General features: G+C 33.5%; 1 protein-coding gene across 3 annotated transcripts in view; it reads right to left on the reverse strand.

Moving 5' to 3' along the window:
• The window catches only part of LOC117102537 (S-adenosylmethionine sensor upstream of mTORC1-like), a 54,339-nt gene that overhangs the window by 15,710 nt on the left and 16,145 nt on the right, over positions 1-22,484 (reverse strand). For 2 of the 3 annotated variants that reach the window (XM_033242818.1, XM_033242817.1), the window contains one exon: positions 5,823-6,105. In XM_033242818.1, coding sequence (XP_033098709.1) covers positions 5,823-6,105 — 283 coding nt within the window. Of the gene's footprint in view, positions 1-5,822; positions 6,106-8,213; positions 8,457-22,484 lie in introns of all 3 variants that reach the window. The other variant, XM_033242819.1, reaches the window with a different exon arrangement.

Genomic DNA, 22,484 nt, shown 5'->3' on the forward strand with positions numbered 1-22,484 from the left:
TGTGCCAAAACCAATTACTGCATTGAACAATACATACTTTTTGGACCTTGAGGGACAGCAGCAGAAACCACAAGAAACACAACTGTCATGTACATTATTCTCTGCTATAAAACATTACCAATTCCCTCCTCCCCCACTACAAACCACCTCCAGAGAAGTGAAGTATAAAAAAACACAAAAAACATCTTTGTTAAAATATGCAGTATTACCACAGTAAAAACAACAGTACACACTCATGCTAAAAAAAAAAAAGAAGAAAAACATTACAGACTGTAAAAATTACTGGACACAATAGGAATGAAAATGTTTTGGGTTGTAGATGCTTGTCTTCAAATTTCAGGGTTCGAATTGAAATCCTAAAAATACAAGTACTTTTTCTAAGGACTGAAAAAAAAACATCATTATGAAATATTTTAGGATTTCATTGTTTTTGTCCCATTTTTGAGATTTTGTTTTGATAATTTAAAAAAATAATTTACCAATTTACAAAATTGTTATCAAAAATCTAAAAGAATTATGTTTTTTTCATTTGGAAGTAACATTGAGTGGTGGTACTTCACTTATCAACAATTAGCAGGCTTTTGAATGTCTGCCGTCACCATGACGCTGGTCTTAGTTCCACCCTATAGCTAAGCTTATTTCGACCCCTGGGAGAATTCTTTACTGGTTTTTATGAAAATCAAGGTTTTCATCGAAAAAAATAAACTTGCAGAAAGTCAAAACTGAAGGTTCGGAAGAAAGACAAACGCAGGCAATGACTTTACGTCAATCATCATTTGACTGGCCAGGGACGAGTGCTAAAAATATCTTCATATTTAATTTCTCCTACTGAGGACAATTGAATAAAAGCCCTGTAGATGTATACTTTAACGAAATTGAATGATAAACAGGAAATTGTGAATTTGAGTGGAAATATCTAAATAGAGATAATTTTTTAAACATCTTTTAAATAGAGTATGGTGGAAATATCTAAATAGAGATAATTTTTTAAACATCTTTTAAATAGAGTATGGTATAGAATTGATTGTGTGTATACATCATATGTTTACAAGAAATAACGTAAATCTAATACATATTATTTTTTTCTCCATGATATTTCTTAAACCAATATTCTACAATACCAAATCCTATGCTGAATGAAAAAAGTGCTAATTTAGTGCAAAATATAAATATGTACTTTGCATAAAAAAGTTAAATGAAACATTACACAAATGACCTAAAGTTCTAGATTATTGTTTACTCTGATCAATTATGAGATGAATTATAGAAGGGTCAAAGTTCACCACGAGCTTATTAAATAATAAAATTGAAGGAAACTCTAGAAATTCAATTATCAAAAAATATAAAATTAAAGTAAAAACAGGAAAATGAGTGAAAAAATAGTCTTAGTAATGATGATCAAAAGATATTCAAGCATTTCAGAGAGTCAATTAATCTGTAAGGCTATGGGGAACAGTTGAGGTAGTGGTTTAATGACTTGGGGCTTTTAAATTTGCGGATGTGCACCAGATTCCAATTTTGATGAAATGTCCCTTAAAAAAGAAATCCCGGGGTATAAATGGGTACCTGGTAGAATGTTGTGGGATCCAATTCATTGGTCAAGTGAAATGCGTAGTGTTTTGCACTGCACTATGATTTTTAATAAACCTCACTCAGAAAGTGTTTGCAACTTCAAAAACATGCTTGTCAATGACCAGAGGAAATAACACTGCCAGCACTTTTACATTGAAAAACATGGCCAAAGTGCATTGCAGTTTTGTAAAGAAGTTTGGCCCATGGATAAGATCTTGGTGGGACATGATTGGGTGAAGCCCCATTTTTGTTCCAGCAGTTTTGACATACCTGTGTTGAGGGCTTATTTTGATGTATTTTTACACAATGGTAATGGTAATGGTTTGGGACTTGTAAAGCGCATACAACATGGTCTCTATGCGCAAAAAACAAAAAACTAAATCATAAAGTCTAACCAAGCGACCCAAGAATAAAAAAAAAATCTACTCATTGAGAGCCCCACTTGACAATTTGTGGTCTGGTAATAGTGGCACACACAAAATGCTATTACATCCCTCTTGCAAAGTCAAAGAAAATACAGAAGATACACAAATAACAAAACATTGTTTATGAACAATGAAAGGAGAAATAAGTAAACTCCTACTTGCATAAAAATAACTAAAAAAAGCTAATCCTAGCTTTGGGCATAATAATATTTTTCATTTTTATTTTATTTATTTCTCTCAAACCATGTCAAATACAAGAAATGCAAAAAATGAATGAACAACAAGAGAGAGAAAACCAAAGAGCAGTTTCCCAATATCAACAACAGAGATAAAACCTAAATCATTTAAAAAAAATATATAAATAATTAATTTAAAAAAAAAGAATAAAGTTAGAAAATAAATAATTTGAAGATCATGGTGCAAATACCATTGATTGACAGTACTGATTGTAATTTGAACCACAAGAAAATAAATACTGAATAATATTAATAACCCTGATAAGGGGGATTAATGAGTGCAGTTGCAAACCTAAATATAACTAAATAAGTGAGTCGAATGGCCGAGTGGATAAGGTAGGGGCACAGCAACCCACAGCCATAATATCGGCGCTGGTTCGAATGGCACACTTGTCTATGGTTATGGAGATGAAACAAGTCTTCTCGGATAAGGACTATACAATAAACTAATGTCAACAAAGAAACAATCACTTTTGTTTAAAATTAACTCATTTTGTACAATTAGCATATAAGATAAGAAAAGAAAATATATAATATGCAGTGAATTTATGTATTTTTGGGCCAATGGCCTATATATATACTGAATAAACTACATTGAAACATTATGTATAAATAAATAATCTTATAAATTGTAGGCCCTGTGCATATAATTGGTTCATGTGCACATAAAGAACCCAGTACATCTTTCAAGATGAGTAGGGGGGGTTCCCCAGTGCACTGGCCCACACAGCCCCTGTTGTCTTGTGATGAGATTGCCACTTTGAAGAGTGATTTACTGTTTAGCATATCCTTGGCCCTTGCCTAAAGCTGAATAAAAAAAAAACTATCTCAGAAAATTATCTGTACAATGTCCTCACAATTCCTTTCAGACAAATCTTCTAGTCAGACTTTGTGACACATACATCATGTAACATATTTTTCAAAATCATTTTCCCGAAGAAAAAAAAAAGCGTTGAACATCTAGAGCAAAAATAACAGTTACTGCTTTGGCTATTACAAACTTTTCTGGGACCTAATATGCCTCTATGCACTTTATTATGTAGTAAATAATTTTGATAAACTAATATCTGTACAATCTTCTTGGAATTCCTTTCAGGAAAATTTTCCAGTCAGATTTTGTGACATATTTCATATGACATGTTTTCAAAAATCATTTTTCCTGAAAAAAGCAATGAACATCTAGAGAAAAATAACCATAAACTCTGTTGCCGTTACAAACCCTTTTTGGGGACCTCTAATATAAAAAAAAATTATAATTTCAGGCAAATTTTCTGGTCTGATTTTGTGACATATTTCATTATGACATGTTTTTAAATGCTAATACTTAGCAGTATTTTTCGGGAAAAATTCAGGGTAAAAATGATCCAGAGCATGCAGTTTATGTTCGCTTCATTTAAAACAATTTTCATAAAAAGTACACTTCAAATTATCTAAAATTGTTCAGGTCATTTTTATATCATCTTGGCAAATTCCATATCATATTCCATCATAAAATATGTTGATATATAAAAAAGATCAAAATATGTTTTGATATAAAATTGATTACAAGGCTCTATTAATTTAACATGTTCACAAAAAACAAAAGCAACATTAATTTAGTTTTCCTTTCTGCAAAGTAGCATTGTTTCGGTAGCTATTGTTATTAACAGAAAACAATAGATCTGTATACCGGGGCCCTTCAGAATGAGGTATTGTGGGATAGATTGGCATAAGTCCTGGTGATTTATGACAGACAAGATAATCAATTTGGATTTTTGAATTTTTGAATTTTGTTTTTGAAATCTAGGTCGGTTCACAAAGAGGTACTGGTGATATAAACGACCTAGTTTTTGGTCTTCATGCAACAAAAAAAAAGAAACTCTATGAAAAGAAAATTTTTCCCCTTAAAATTACTCCTTCCTACGCGTCTAGGAATTGTTAATTAAAATTATTTATGTCGCCTTTAATTTTCTTGAAAAACATTTCATCAATTCAACCTACTCAGATTCATATTCAGGGCTGGAAAAAGTGTGTGCCCGGCAGTCGAAGGCATTATGAATGTCCTGCAGGCAGGGTGGGTGGGGGAGGCGGGTGTAAAAGATGATGGGCTAAGTGTGCAGATAACACTTGGCGCTGAGGCATTTTGGCGAGAGAACTTTCATGGTCGGAGGCACCAACATTTTTTTTCCAAGCCTGTTCACTATATGCCTTCCCTAGTTAGCCTTCTAAAAGTATAAATTTCCCGAACTGTCTTTTCTAAGATTGAAAAAAGGAACTAATTAATTAGATAAAAATTTTCTCCAAAATAGTCTTTAACCGCATGCTTCCCCTCTACTTCAAATCCCGGCACTGTGGTGACTGGCAAAGCCATACTATCAATAATTTTGATCTTTAATCAGAGTGAATCCCAGAGACCATTTAAAGATTTACACATAAAATTCTTTAAAAAAAAAAAAACCAAAATATTATTTGTAGGCCTATGCACAAAAATGGTAATTATATAACAAAATAAATTTCTATCAAATTAAAAAGCACTTGCAAATTAAAGGATGAAATATACTCAAACAAGACTTAGAGACTTAAGTTGTTTTTAGTCATGAAAAAAATCCAGATCCTGGATTTGAACCCACAAACATGGTACAAGAAGGTAAGCACCTTTTCCAAATCAGTGGTTCCCAACCTGGGATCTGCAGAGGGGGAGGGGAATGGTCTCAATAACAATTCTGGGATCTGCTTGACTTTTTAGACCCAAGTTTTCAAGATTTCATAATTTTTCTCATCTTACAACTGTGTGATAAATATCTTATACAAAGCAATCAGTAGAGCTCCACATAGTACACTATATAGGAAAATTATTATATGAAGGTTAGATTTAATGCTCAAAAAAATTTATTGAATGCATTAAATCCAACCTAAAGTATAATAATTTTCCGCTAGTGTACGATGCATGCTCTACCAATTTCTTTATAAGTCAATTGCCATCTTTTAATGTTAGTTTTAAATGTTTTAGCAGTCATCGGTTGCTATAGTGATATGATAAGTATACTATGTGCGTATACATTTAGCTGTGCGTATGCTGATTTGTGCTCCTGCAGTGTGCATTAACTAGGCCTAGCCTACACATCAGCAGTACAGCAGTACGGATACGTACGATGAGTAACTATTGTAATTTGTAGTGTGTTAGAATAACTTGTTTGTAATGATATTTTGATACATTCATCAAAGAAATAAACATTTTTTGAAGCATTCGAGAAAGAATACATTCACTGACTTTTTGGCAAGTGCAGACAAGTAAAAATAGTGCCATGATTTCTCAACCAGTAGTAGGAGGCATCGGGGGTCTCCTGCCTGGCAGTAGGCCTACATCTAATTTCATTCTTTGGGTCTTTAAAATGGGTCTAGAATATTCCTATTAAACGTTCAGTTTGTTTAGTTTAATAGGGTTCATTGATTCAACGAATTCTTTAATTGTTCATACTTAATCGAATTTCAAGTAACTTAAGCAAATTTAAACTTGGGGTCCGTGAAGACTTTTAACATGTCCACAATTGCAAAATGTTTGGGAACCACTGAACTAAATAATATTTGTTATTAATACATGTCAACTTACATTGTGTTATACTTATTCGATTGCTCAACATCAAAAACGTTCTTTGGTTCGATACCATTGCACAACTCGTGTTCTTGACGCCGTCGGTCTTTGGCAAGTGCTTTCTCCATTCCTCCGTATTTGAAGTAGTTCATACATGTACGATAGCACCATTTGATGCGGTCGTCTTGGTGCTTGGTTGACCAATGGTCCACAGCAAGGTGCTGCATGGCGTAGGCGTACTCACCAAGGCTGGCTTCATCGTGACAATGCTCAGCCCAAATCTTTTGAAAATCGCCATCAGCTACAATAAATTGGAAAAAAAGCACAATTAAATCAATGTAGGCCTATAATTTAAACAATCATTACTAAATAATAAAATATTTTACAAGAATATTTATATAAATCTGAGGGCAACTTACCTTTTTTAGAACACACATTATTTTTTGGTGCAATCTAACAGAAAAAATTATTTCATATTTTTTTTAAAATAAGGAATCAATATAATTATGCAGAACATGTGACTAAAAAACAATTTTATAAATAAAAATACTTAAAACCTATAACAACCTATAATGAAATATAAGTATTTTATAGAATACGATTTGTAACATTAAAAATTCATGACTCTTTCAAAAATCCCAAAATGTTTTGCGATTCCAAAACTAGCCGAGAAATGCAGTGTGGGCGCACTGAATATTATTATTCAACATCTACAGTATTTTAGTATGGAAACACTCAGAAAAAAAAACCCATACTATTTATTATGTTGCCCCCATTTGGTTAACAACGTGCATGAAATACAGGTCAGATGACCTTACCAACTGTATCTTTTATTTAAAGATTTTAACAGTTGCAGACCATTTCAGATGTAATTCTATTTTGACATGTTTTGCATCTCCTAACAACCTTGAGGCAATATCTTGACCTCCGCAGATTCACTCTTCAATTTTCATCAACAGATTTTTCAGTGACGACGGACATACATAACCATTGAAATCTTTTGTCACTTTTTTATGCAGACACTTACTGTCATTTTTAGAATTAAAAAATTATAATTATCAATTTACATGTTTTCTAAATATAACAAATAATGAAAAAAAGTATAAAAAATATAAATATTATTTTTGTATTAAAAAAAATAACATTGAGATAATTAAATTTTTGTAAAATTTGTAGGACTACTTGTTGATAATGTTTTGTTGCTCTTATTTATAATATCTTGTATTTATTTTTGGACTATATGAATAAAAAAAGAATAATTAAACTATAAATATTATTTTTGCATTAAAATAAAAAATAACTTTGAGATAATTTAATTTTTGTAAAATTTGTAGGTCTACTTGTTGATGTGTAGTTGCTTTTATTTATATCATCTTGTATTTATTTTTGGGCTTACCATGTATGTTTTGTCGTGTATCAAAATATATTTTTCAAGACAAAAAGAACATAATTTCCGAGCCACTAGGGCTCATAGGGCTGGAGCTTATTCATAGCTTATTTTTCTAGACAGATGGTGCATTATGCATTAAAATATTAACAGATTTTTTTTTTTTTTTTAAATCCCATAATCTATGATTTATTGATACACCTACATTTCTATTACCATCAGTATTTTACAACTTTACATTAATTTAGTGGTAGGTTGTAATTATAATAGTCTATTACTACATTAAAAAAAATTAACAATATTATACAATACAGTAAAGGTAACACATGAATGAAATAATTTAAATTAAACTACAAAATACAAATTTTAAAAAATTAGCATATAAAATATTAAAAAATATAAATTGCCTATCAACTAAAATATTTTTAAAACCATACCAAAATTAAAAGGTTTAAGTTAAGCAACATGAAATATAATTAAAAGATGAAAATAATTTATTATAAATGTTAGCAATGTCAATCAATCAATCAATCAATCATATTTTATTGTCATTGTTCAGGAGAACACAGAAATTTGTTTTGCTCTGTGGTAAAAACACATTCCAAAAGGCAGAACAAACACAAACAAAGAAACAAAGTGCAAAAGTATGGAACAATGTCATGAAAACATAAATTAAATATATCGGTCAACTGCTGAAGTGGTCAAGGCTGCAGCTAATTAAAGCCAAGAGAAGCGTTACTATCTGCAACCATAATGAACAACAAGAGTGGTCAATAATAAATCCAAAATATAAAATAAATATAAGTTACTTTTCAAAATATAATCCCAAAATTTGTAAAAATGTATGACTTTAAAAATATCACAAAAAAATTATGGTTTGTTTAACTGCAGGTTACAGTAGATAATAAATATATCTAGGAAACCAAAATTAAAAACCTTTTTTGTGATATATATATTCAAAAGAATGTCATCCAAATTTTGATGGGATTAAAAGAGGCGATATCTTTCATGAATCGACTTACATGGAACAGGCTGCAACCACCAATCAACGCAGCTATCCAGATAGGCTTGCAGCAAGCGCACCGAATATTCCATACTTCTCAAATCCATGTCCTGTATCAAACAGCTGATTGCAGAGTAAAACCATTTTTATAGTGAAGTCATCGAAAGAATCGAGCGTCTAGCTCAAACGCTAGGGCGGTTCTTCCTGTTTTGTTGCGTTCAGTTTTTCCTGCGTGCAGTTTGCTGCATATAAGCACGATGACCTGGGAAAAAGCACAGATGCTGCATAACAAGCACCGAAGCAACACACATAAGTAATTATCCATTCTGGACAAGGGCAACACTCAAATATAATCAGCAACAGCAATCAATCAATCAATCAATCCGGAGACAGACAATGTAATTTGCAGCCAGTAGAAGACAATGTACTGAAAAACAAACTTATGTACAAAAACCACATGTCTAAATACATAGAAAAAAATATGTATTATGAATAAAAAGTCTTAAACCGCAACTGAATACCAATAAGCTGGACTGATAAAAGCAGTTAATAAATAAATTAATTGATTTTCATATACATCCTGTATATTAAAATAGAGATTGCTTAATTTGCCAAGGTTGTTTTAAATGTTTCAAATATGATTTAATCCGGTACAAGAAATTCTATTTCCCTTGATGACGGATTATGGTGAGTGATTGCTTCAAGACAAAATACCGACCATAGATTACGCAAGATCACTGGGAAAAAAATGAACAAATGTAAGCTTATCACAATCAGCTGATCGAAAATGAAAGTCCGTATGGTGTGATAGTGCAAATGTCGTTGACTCATAACAGTGTTTCTGGAACTTAAAAGCATGAGTGGTGGGTCATCGGTGGTTAAGCTGGACAGGTGGTTTTGCGCTTCATCATTATTATAGGTATACCTGTAATCTACATCACATTATGTGGTCAAGCTAGACAGACATGTTCTTTATCACTGTAGGTATACCTGACCAACACTAATCATATCACATCTATTCAAGCATAGAACAAGTAGAACCTATTGCTATCGAGTACAGTGTACTACAGTGTTACGTCACGATACCACGTGATACTACTCCATTGCTATTGCTGCAAAAATTGTTCAACCGGACACCATTTTTTTCACTGACGAAACATTGATCCCAATTTAAAACGTAATTATTAAGCTGTTGTATCTTACTTTTTCTTTGTAAACTTTGATTAATGATTAAATGTGTGTTCGAAACTAATATAATGCGAGCTTTTGTGTTTTTAGTAAATTCTGATGGTTAAAAAAATTGGATTTTGAAATGCCTATTCCAGAAAGCCTATGAAGTCATTCAGGCGTAATGAACGGTAACCTACGTCTGTTGACAACAGAGAGCACCACCTGGCGTCGTGACGACACGACTGGTGTACTCTATATGGTAATTGACTCAAATCATGTACTGTATCATATGATGTCAAACAGGAAAAGTGTTACAGGTAACCCACTAACCAAGTCCTCATGCAGAATAGACATTTACATCATAATGTAAAATAGAACAAAATCACACCATATCAAATATTAGGTCAAGCAGGACAAGTGTCCTTATAATTACAGGTGAACTCACCAAAATCATATCTGGTCAAGGAAGATACTGTAAGCATATAATAATAGGTAAAGTACTGAAAAAATTACATCTGGTAAAGCAGGACAGGTGTTTATAGCATCACAAGTAAAGCACTGACCCAAAATCATATTTGGTCAAGCAGGACAGGTGTTTATACCATCAGAGGTAAAGCACTGACTAACATCACATGGTCAAGCAGTACAGGTGTTTATATCATCACAGGTAAAGTACTGACTCAAATCACTTCTGGTCAAGCAGGACAGAAGTTTACATCATTATAGGTATCACTGACCCAAATCACATCTGGTCAATCAGTACAGGTGTTTATACCATCACAGGTAAATTACTGACCCAAATCACATCTGGTCAAGCAGTACAGGTGTTTATACCATCACAGGTAAATTACTGACCCAAATCACATCTGGTCAAGCAGGACAGGTGTTTATATCATTACAGGTAAAGTATTGACCCAAATCCCATCTGGTCAAGCAAGACAGGTGTATTCATCATTACAAGTAAAGTACCGACCCATATCACTCCTTCGAAAGAATTCGAAGGCTTATCTCTTCAATCTTTGTTAACTTTCTCATGGTTAAAAATTCTCATTTATTAATCAATCTCTGTAGTTAAATTTTTGTAGTTAAGTTGTTCTGTAGTTAAGTCTTTTTTCCCCCGAAAAGTCGCACCTCCTTACTTGAGGTAGCGCCGCCAACTTAGCAGTGCACGGTAGGGGAGCCATAGGCTTATCCTTGGTGGAAGCTACCGGAGCCCAGCAAACTGACCGAGCACTGACCCAAATCACATCTGGTCAAGCAAGATAGGAAGGAGTTTATACCATCACAGGTAAAGGACAAACCCAATTCATATCTGGTCAAGCAGGAGAGTATTTACAACATTACAAGTAAAGCACTGACCCAAATCATATATGGTCAAGCAGGACAGGTGTTTACATGCAGGTAAAGCACTGACCCAAATCACATTTGGTCAAATGATACCGGTATTTACATTCTAATATGTAAATTACTACCCAAAATCACATCACATCACATATGGCTTGGGTCTTACTTTGAGACAAAGACAATTTTTCCCCATAAAATTAAAAACCTTTAAAAATAATTTATATTAAGCTACAATAAGTACTGTTCATTGGTTTACCACAGAGAGTGTGGTTGTCTAGACATTTTTTTAAATATCATCTACCCAAGTAAATTGTATGCATTGTTAAAATAAGACCAGTTCAAGAATTACACACTCATGTAGAATCTATTTCTATGAAGCACTTTTTAGGGGGACAAGTGTGGACAAAGAGTCCTTTCGTTCACAAAACATGAGTTTCACTTTTGGTAATCAATGTTTCCTTGTACCGCATACATGCCAGGTGGCTTGATTTCTGCTCTAGCCAGAAATAAAAATGACTAAACACAGAGAAATTGAGGATTTAAGGACATAATCAAGGGATAATTTGGAGATGGGAGGATATATTTTTTTTTTAAGAAAATTGTTAAGGCCAATAAAATTAATTTCTAGTTTCATGTTCGCACCCTCATCAAATTTTGGAACGTCATGAAAAAATTTAGTATTTACTATTTTTCAAAAAAACTTCCATTTTTCCATTGACATGACAATAAAAATAATAACTATCTTAATGAATGATGTCAAGCTTACAGTAGAAGAGGTGGGAACATAAATGGCAGAAATACATTGCAAAGATTCATTTTACTTCTTTAAAAAAAATATTTTTACTATTTACCAGCCTGTTAACCATTAGTATAGGATAGTAAAAAGCAATTAGTAAACACCCTCATGAAAAAATAATTTCAAATCCCGGATGTGGAACTAACAATTCATTTTATTTGGCCAAAATCAAAGAAGCCTATTATAGAAAACAAAGGATAATGAAAGATATATCCTGTTTGACTCTTGATATAAAATAAATAACAGTTTAAGACTATAAGACTAAACTATACTGTAAGCAAAAAATCAAAACCTACTTTTATCTAGCACCCATTCAATAAAGAGCTTGCAAAAGAAAGAAAATATGCCTATTTTTTAGAAACATGATGCTGATGTCAAAAGGGTTCTTATAATAATAATAATAATAATGGCATCTTGTAAGGCGCACGTATCCATCTCAGAGAGCTGCTCGCGGCGCCACCTCCACTTGCAAAGAGAAACCGCCTTTTCTGCATTTCATTTATTATATTTATAAAGGTTAATTCATTTTATATAAATTGTCTTTTTATTTATTTATTTATTTATTTTTATACTTTTTCTTAAGGGTCCTAAGTTTGAAGAAGCTTTGCGGGTGGTCTGCTTAAGTGAGTTTTCCTAACACATCAAGAATACTGGAATATTGCTAAGCCAGCGAATACTCGTCACCAGCTCTGACTACCGGGAGACAATTGATAATTTGTAGTAAAACATGCAGACATAGGTTAGTTTCCAGTAGGCCTAGAGTCATTGCTTTCTCGCAGGAATGTAAGAGGCCATTTTTTGAGAAGAGCAATTCAACTTCTTTATTTAATGTTTCTATCTTAACATCGTTACTAGTGTTGTTCATTTAGGTATCCTTAATACGCACGTGCCGTTTTGTGACTTTTGAAGACAGGAAGTTACGATAGGATGCGTCTCATTTTGGGATATTAAAAAACGTCTGTGATTGGTGGTGTCGGGCTTTTCCTGTAGGCCTATATAGTAGCCAGTCATTATTGGGTCACAAAATAACCAACTCTTCTGGGCAACAAGAGAAGGAGTATTATTAGGCTACCACTTTCAATTTCCACAACCTTATATACTAAAACTTTAGGCCATGCCAAATTTTGATTTTGCAAAGCATGATGGGAGAAGAAAACGGCCTAGTTATCCTAGGCCTAAGGCCCTACACTTAAATTTCACTGTCATTGCAAAAAGCACAGCATGGCTACAAACCGTTACGGATAGCTAAACATATATGTACAGTACATGTATTCATTCGCATGCAAAACCTATCTATTTAGGGCATAGTTGTACTAAATTGTGATAAGATGCTCAAGCTTTTACATTTTGATTGATAAATATTCATCTTTAACGTAGTATACTCATTGAAGATGTTTTCCTTTCTAATGTGGCATTTTTACATTGGTAATAATAGAATTTTTTTCAATGTACAGTGGTTAAAAATCACCATTGATAATAAACATTTAGCCTGTTGTTTTGATTTTAACACTAACATTGAATATTTCTACTGAATTCTCCTTTGCGTATATATAATGAGGAATTGACATTAACGTACCAATGTATGAACATTATCTGAGTCATGACGAGAATTTCATGGTTGGAAGTGAGAGCTATCTTTTAAGCCAGCCCTCACCACGCCCAATGGTCGTCGGCCGACGCGATTCTAAGCAGAACACAACGTGATGCCGCACACGCTACGGTTAATTTTTTATGGAGATCCCTTCAGACTGCCACCGACAATCAGCAGATGGCGTCAGGTCGTCTACCACTCACTAAGAGTGGAGTTTAGATTTGAGTGAGTGCCTGGCATTATATTCGTTTAATACATATTAGTATTAATAATAATATAATATTTAATAGGTCATTACAAAAAAATCCTTAATGAAAAAGTTTTCTGGCCAACTGACCGACCCTGATTTTCAGATGTTACCGTGTTTGGGAAACAAAAAAAACACAAGAATGTAAGCTTGACACATGAGAAGTGAGCTGTCTGTAGTCTTGAAAGTCAACTGTTTTTTTTTTTGTTTTTTTTAAAGACAGGAACATGAGCTCAACAATTTCAGGATGGGGTCAAGAGGAGTTTCCAGCCTTTATTTCATAAAAGGTCAAATAAATTACACTTTTATATGATGGAAACATTTTGGATTGTCCCTTGGGTCTATTTGAACTTTCTATCATTAGAACAAATCTCAAGAGTTATTAAGAAGAAAAAAACCAATAAGAATTAAATTTTTTTTAAAGTCTGAGCTCTCTTAAAATGGAAGTTTATTAATGGTTGGCTGTCCTAAACTGGTAGTGTAATGGAAAAGGAGCTCATCTTACGGGTTTTTTTCAAGATAGTAGTACAGTGCATACACTGTACATAAATTTCAAACAAGTTTAAAACATGCTTGGTTTATACAGTAGTACAGTGATTGAACGCAAGTTAATACACTTAATTACAGACTGATGTTACAGTGGCCCTACAGTACCGTACTCGCGCGAATAAGCGCCCGGGCGCTTAAAATATTTTTTGCACTTCTGAGGGGCGCTTATTCAAACGGGCCGCTTATTTAAACGGGGCGCTTATGAAAACTGAGTGGAAATTGAGGGGGCACTTATGGAAATAGATGAAAATCGAGGGGTTCTTATGGGAAATTATTAAATTCAAGAGGCACTTTTTGATTGAAAAGGACATAACGAATGGTGGTTAGGCGGAAAAGATAATCCTCCAGAGAACATGGCTCATGACAAGAATGCGTGAATATGTTCAGCAAAATAGCAGATGCAATTAGTGGTGGTGGGTAGTGGTTAGCTTGTTGGCCATCGGCCGATTGAGATTACTAGGATGGCAGGATCATTGTATTTTTTCAGATGGAGAATGTGTTAAAGGTCGGAAAAAGAAAAATAAGAGTAGGACTAGGTATAGACAAATATGTAAAAAAGTGTAAAGTTGGAAATATACTCTCTGTCCAGGGACCGGAGCTCTCATCTGGCCAAGAGAAATATCCTCATTTTGATATTGACCTAAAAAAGAATGTTTCCACTCTGCAGCTCGAATCATGCCAAAACCACAGTCCAGGATTGATTGGATTATTGACTTGCCAAAAATTAAAATCTTATGATATTATTGACGGGGCGCTTATTCAAATTAGAAGGGGGCGCTTATTTAAACGGAACGCTTAAGGAAATTTTCACATTAGGAAGGGCGGTTATTCAAACGGGTAACTTATTCGCGCGAGTACGGTATTTATTGTTTTATAGTAGTAATTCCCAAAATTTACAGCATTCAAAGGTCCAAGGTTTTACAGTAATGCTATATACAAAATCATAAAAGGGCAGCGGTAAACTATATAACAGGAGGGATGTAATGTACCTGAAAGTGGAAAGAAAGAATATAGGGCCTACAAACTTCTGGTCCCATGCTAAGAGAAAATTAAATTTATAGCATATAGACTTTAAAATTAATTGATCAGATATGCTCTTTTAAACAGCAATTGCTGCAACTTGCAGCTCAACCTGGCACTATTGGCGACCACTAGCGCCCACACAATGGAAGGACATTCGTCGCCAATATGGACTTCTGTTTAAACTTGGCTAATTACTGCTGCGCATTAATTTGCTTTGGCCTGTTTGCTTATACCATCATGCTCTCGCCCTGTGTAGCGGCATGTTGTTGTTAATGGTAACTGAGCTCTAATTCGTTGTGTTTCAGCATTAAACTATAACGTGTTGTGGATATTCAAGTGTGTTTTTCTCTTGTTTAAAGTTTACAATTACCATTAAACTGGTGTGGCATTTTAACCCTCTCCTTCCTACACACCTTGATTGACTCTACATGTTTAGAAAAACACTGAATGAAATACAAGATATATAGCATGGTTAGTTCTTATTTTTTCCATCTGGAAGAAGACAAAAAAAATTCTAAAAATATTCACATTTTTTACAAACTTTCAGATAAATAGATTGGGAAAATTGGATGGCAACATGGCCTTTAGTAGAGTCACTTCATACTCAAGTGTTGAACTTTACTGAAAAATTTGTAGCTGCACCTTTGGTATAGTTACTAAAACACAAGGTTGCCAGTTCATTGCGCTTTCTTAAAAAAGGTAGATCACTATTAAAATAGGTTCATGATAGGATTATGAGCATACTACAGAAACTAGGTTAACATTATTCTAAACATAGTCCATTATCTGACAAGTTGCTATCAGCCTACCACAGCATGAACTGAAATGAGTCTTCCATTCTACAGGAAAATTAAAATAACACAGCATAGAGAATATCTGCACAAGCGTATGTAGTACTCATGGAAAATGCTGCACTACCGAAAAAAGAGGCTTTAATTTTTAATTTAATTTAGGCCTACTGTGGTGCATACAGGAGGCATCAAGTAGACTAAACTTTGAAACAATAATGATTCCCACAAATAGTATTGAATCCCATTATTTTGGTCATGATATTAAAAAAAAAGCAAATAAAATAAACAAAAAAGTTAATGAAAAAACATCAAAGTTGGTGGTACTGTATGAAACACATGTTTAAAATAGTAAATAAAAGAGCCATCAAAAAGAGGACTTTCACAGGCCGCTTGCGGCCCACGAAAATGAATTACAAACTCTATATGTGCAGCCCGCCAACCATCTTTGACTAGAAAACAATCCATATAGGAGGCATCAAATAGACTAAACTTTGAAACAATAATGATTCCCACAAATAGTATAGAATCACATTATTTTAGTCATGATTTTGAAAAAAAAGCAAATCATAAACAAAAAAGTTCATGATAAAAAACTTTAAGGCTGTTGATATGAAGCACATGTTTAAACAGAAGATATATAGGAGACATCAAAAAGAGGACTAAACTTGTAAAAACAATGATGCCCACAGATAGTTTAAAATCACATTAATGTGGCCACGATATTGAAAAAAGTTAATCATAATGATAAAACTTCAAGGTTGGTGGTACGAAGCATATGTTTAAAACAGAACGAGGACACATCGTTGTGCAATTACACAGTGGCAGATTGTGGTGTACATCATCATTCCCTTTATATTGAATGCAATTACCTCTCATTACACAGCCTTGGACTTGCCTCTTCAGGGTCACGCCACAAATAGTATAGAATCATATCATTTTGGTCATGATTTTGAAAAAAAAGTGATGTGTAAACATCCGAAGGCCATATATTCCCCTTTATTTTACGGGCCTGGGAGTTTTTTTTTTCTCTTCACAACTGATAAAGTAGGAAAGTCTTAATTGCAATTAATTTTAAAACAAAAAGTTCATGATAAAAAACTTTAAGGCTGTTGATATGAAGCACATGTTTAAACAGAAGATATATAGGAGACATCAAAAAGAGGACTAAACTTGTAAAAACAATGATGCCCACAGATAGTTTAAAATCACATTAATGTGGCCACGATATTGAAAAAAGTTAATCATAATGATAAAACTTCAAGGTTGGTGGTACGAAGCATATGTTTAAAATAGAACGAGGACACATCGTTGTGCAATTACACAGTGGCAGATTGTGGTGTACATCATCATTCCCTTTATATTGAGATCAATTACCTCTCATTACACAGCCTTGGACTTGCCTCTTCAGGGTCACGCTGTGATGTGTAAACATCCGAAGGCCATATGTTCCCCTTTATTTTACGGGCCTGGGAGTTTTTTTTTCTCTTCACAACTGATAAAGTAGGAAAGTCTTAATTGCAATTAATTTTCTCAGTGCAGCTTATCGCGATGTACTAAAAAACAATCGTAAGTTTAATTTGTTTGCAGGCTTATGATGAACGCCTGTTTTTACAATAATTTAATCACACCCAAAAGCTACTCATTTCAAACAGAATGTCTCCCTGAATCAGCTGAAGCTGATGACAACAATGAGAGCCAATCTTATGATCTTGTTTGGGCATCAGAAACATGAAATAAAAATATTTACCTTAGAATAATATATTTATTTTCTCAAATACAGGAGGGCAAAGCAAAGGAGGAACAAGGTTCCTATACAAGATTTGGCAGCCCCAAAATAAGATTCAGACATACTACTGTACATGCAGACAGGACGTGTAGGGTATGGGGGTGGGGAGGGGAGATATATGATGTGTCATCTAGAGGAAACATGAAAGGCTATCAAAGTAATGCTTTTATTCAAAAGGAAAGTTACATCACCAGACCATCCCTTCACCATGCAACTTTTACTTTGTATAAGCCTTAGTCATATCCTTGTTTACCCATCCCCCTACAAAGTGCTCTCACCTCTGTGCAATGTCACATTTTTGGGCTTCAAATAAAATCAGTAAAAGGTCACTGAAGAAATCAAGAATGTTCAAGAATTAATGTCAATGCTACAAACATTAATGTGGTTAATTGTCAATAAAAAATACAGATACAGTAATGAATATTAATCATGGAAAATTAAAAACCATTGCTACTTCTATGTACTTTAAATTTGATCTTGAATGATTTGAACAGGGTTAGATTTGGTATTAACACAGTAGGTATAGCCCAGGAAACATGAAATTTGGTTTCAGCATGGTTGATAAAAAGAAAGGAAATAAAAAATAAATATGCATTCCGAAAAGTAGGCTTATACAAAATATTAATGATGGTTTAATCTTTACAGTCTACAGAATAATAAAATATTGCAGCCATAAACAGCTGTAAAAACAGCAGCTTCCATACCAATGTTCCCTTTCCTGCATCGATTAAAAGACCAATATCATGGGTTTGGGTGGAGGAAAATGGGTCGCATTTCCGTGACCACTCTGAATGTGCATGTATAGAACCAACGTAATGAACCTGTTTTGCACTACGTGAAAGTGCAATCACTGTAGGTGTTTGTGTGCAAATGGTTTTATTGGTTTATTCAATTCAATATATATATATGGGTTATTATTATTATTTTTCAGTGCTTAAATGTATGATTATTAATAATGGTAAATCAGTACTATATCCCATACTCTAATTAGGTGACCCAGTATAGTATGGTGCAATACAATTCATGCACATGGTAGCTTCTTTGTTATAACATCATATGAAACATTCTGATGAAAAGATTCTTATTATTATACAGTATATCCCTGGTTGTTTGTAGGCAGCCCCGTGGGCCAACTTTGGCCCGCGAACCAAATTATTTTAGCCCGCAAGAAAAAAATAAAATTATAATTATTATTTTAAGAAACTAAAAGTAATAGCCATTCGATGAATATTTTTTTCAATAAAGTGAAGGCCAAAACACAGACACTGGGCCAATGTAAAGTAGGCCCAGTAAAAATTCAAAATTGTAATGAATTTAGTGTCCTAATATTGTGCTGAATACAATTAAAAATACCGGTAGAAAAGAATTTGAAATCACCAAAAAAACTTCAAAGGTCTGTGTAGCTAACAGGGGGCTTCGGCCACAGCATCTCAGAATTTTACCTTAGGTCAATAAAGGATAGCAAGTTACTTGAAACCTTTTTGGCCTGCGACATCAAATCGAAAAATAATTTGGCCCAGGGTTATATAACTTGTATGAGAAAAACTGTTGGCCATAGCCATGGTTCTGACAGCCTTGTGATCTACATTGAAACAAGAATTTTAGAAGAGAGCAATTAATCAGAGCAATTATACCCTGATTAAGTGACCAAGATATTTGAAAGCTACTAAAAGGAAGTTTCAATAGGAGAGAACTTAGTCAAAAAGAGAAAAACAACCCTGGAAAATTGACCAATAATAAATAAACAGCTTGCAAAGCCCATTATTTCTGGCAAAATTTCAAAATCAAATCACAAAAATTGGTCCAGAAATTAACCACACTGACACTTTACTCACTTATTTATATACTCTACTAATTTTTTTATGGACACAAGCTTCTGGCAAAATAAAATAGTTTCCTGAATTTCTGGTACCACAACCTTGAGGAACCTTTAAGTTTTTCTCAAGGGACTGAGAAACAATTGAAACTTCTTCATCATACTGTAGATAACATGGGCCCTGGGTATTAAAACATAAAGATTAGAATGTTGACGCCACATGTTGTTAATAATATGGAATGATTCTACAATTTTTTACAGTCAGATTGAAAACAAACCATGCAAAATGTGAAACCTGTCATTATTCTCAGATTTCCCCCCCACCCAAAAAAAATTATATACATATTATATCATTATTTTCTCCTCTTCTTCTTTATCAGGCATACCAGGCTAATGATGAGCAACTGTTCTCCACACTGTTTTCCATAATTTGTGGAATGTATTGTCGCTGTGTATTTAGATCCTTTTCTAATTGGTCGATGTATGTAGTCGGAGGCCGTTCTTGCTTCCTTTTCCAATTTGTTGGTTCCAAAAAAAACCACTTAAAATTACTTCATTTTTTTTCCATTGTATTTTAAAAAGCAGTTAAATGGAGTGGTTATTATCTATATTTTTTTATTACTGTACTATAGAACTAAACATAGTAATAATGGAATTGGAAAAAAGAAATATCTCCATAAAATTCATGCTAAAATATCACAAATTTTTAACTTTTTAAAAGTCCCCAAAATACAATGTTAGTGTTAATTTGTTGGTATAATTTTTATATTAATAGCATCAACAAAACTAGTTCATACTTTTTCAGAGAAACTTTTGTAGCCTTGGTTAAGTTTTAATGGCCTGCCAAGTCTAATAATAATACTTATCATTATTAATCATTGGATTAATAGAGTGGACATTTTCCAAATTAGAAAGAACTGCTTAAGGCAGTTTGTCCTTGGTCATTGGATAAAAATTCACCATAAAATCTGCCTCCATTGTTGCCTGGAAGTTTTCCTAGACATCGAGATAATTCAGAACTTCCCAATTTCATTCCCAAACCATTCACGTCCTATTAATTTATAATAATGGATGGAGAGAGATAAACATGATCTCTTTTGCCAAAGGAGCTTGGTTATGATGGATAATGTGCCTGTTTTCCAATCATAGGCTCCTGGTTCAAATCTGGACACAATTTTTCTTCACAACCAATAAAACTTTTATTCCTGAAGGTGCATTCTCACCGAATCCAAATGTTCAGATTGGAAAGAATAGGGACGCTGATGTTCAGCACATTGAAAACGTGGTCCAAATTTTCGGTTTGGATCCAATGTGAATTCAACTTGTCATGCTCGTTTCTAGAAGATTTTCCTTTTGAAACCCTGATATAGCCTAGCAATTCCAACTGCATGTAAAACAATGTAATCTGTGATTTTGTGGTTGGTGTTCAACTTCCAATCAAATAGTCATGGGTTCTGTTCTTGAGAATGCAAACATATTTTTCTCATGCCCCCAAAAAAAAAACCAAAAAAAAACAACAAACCAATAAATTCCTAAGCCTCCTGGGACCAGGTTATCAGCTTTATAGAGCATCACATCAATAAAGTGTTTGCTGCCAAAATTGTAATTTTCATTTCTAAAAATAGTTTGCAACCACAGCCTAGCTCCCATATTTCCAGGTCCTTCAAGACCCAGAGAGTAGGTCAATTAATACAGATAGCATCAATAAATGCAGATATTAAAACATCAAAAAGTAAGCCCTTGAATCTCAAGGGTATTCAGCATATAGTTGTCATGACAACAACTGTCAAATATCTATATTAGACAAAAAAGGTCAATACATTAATAATTTTTTTTTTTAAATTCAACTGATTGGGAATTATGAAAATCTATATCATCAAATTCAAATTTCAAATTCAAATTCAAATTCAAAATAACTTTATTTGCAAACTTAAGGAAAATTTGAAATGTACAGAAAAATTATTAGTAATATACAAAATATAAATATGAAACATTTAAAATTCTCGTTTGAGAATCATCACAACATTAAAGTACAAAAAAATAAGAAAACATTATAAATGATACAATTACAACAACCACAGCAACAACTACAGCTACAAAACAAGTAAAAGAAAAAGCAGGGTACCGTACCAAGAAAGGACACCAAAATTAGGGAAATTAAAAATTAAAAAATTAAAAGAGCCTACAGGAAATTTTATCTCATTAATTTTAATAATTTATTATGTGGGGGGAGGGCGGAAGCAAGAGGGAAGGGAAGGAAGGGGAAAAACTTGTCGAGGGAAATTTCACCATTTGGAAAAAAATTCATGGTTTAAAATAAAGTCACGAGACTGCTTTGTTCTCACTTTTGGCAACTTAAACTCTCTGGGAGCTCGAAGGTTATAGTTTATGTTTGTTTTGTCAGGTAGCAAATTATGTAGTACATGCGCAGGATGTTTAACCTTGGTGAAGTATCCGCTGCACAGGTTGTCCCTTCTAACTTTGAGTGGAATAACAAGGCTATCACCAACAGTACAAGTTTCCTTAAAGATTGTTTTGCAGGCTCTATGCTGAATGCGATCAATTTGGTAAGACTGGTCCTGGTAATGTTCATGCCCCATACTGGCACTGCATATTCTAATACAGGTCTAATTACCTGTTTATAGAACAGCAATAATGCATGGCTATCAACACCTGACCGTTTCAGTTGTCGGAGAAAAAATAATTTAGAATTACACTTCTTAATGAGGTTATCAATATGCGGTTGCCAGGATAAACTTGCTCAAGGCGAGTCCAAGCAATTTATTTACGGACACACAATCAATGTTACTATCTTCTATACAGAGTGGTTCAAATTATGTTTTAACTTTTTTACAGCTTATCACAAACTCTTTGGTTTTTTTTTACATTAAGTTTCATATGATTGCTATCTGACCAATTAACAATAAGGTTGACATCATTCTGTAAATTACTTAGTTGATTTTTAGGTATTCGTTCAACTACTGTGGTATCATCCATAAATTTAACATTATGATTGTCAGTATACAGGTCATTAATAAAAATAAGAAAAATAATAACACCTAACCAAGTACCTTGGCCTGAGCCTCCATTTGGTGAAAGCCATTCAGAAAGATTATCACCCAATTTTACCCTGTTTTAAAGCCTATTACTAAGAAATGAACTAACCCAAGCAACAAT

Source organism: Anneissia japonica, unplaced genomic scaffold, assembly GCF_011630105.1.
Source record: "Anneissia japonica isolate Jap-2015-1 unplaced genomic scaffold, ASM1163010v1 scaffold1489_len2284818_cov182, whole genome shotgun sequence".
Classification (NCBI taxonomy): Eukaryota; Metazoa; Echinodermata; class Crinoidea; order Comatulida; family Comatulidae; genus Anneissia; species Anneissia japonica.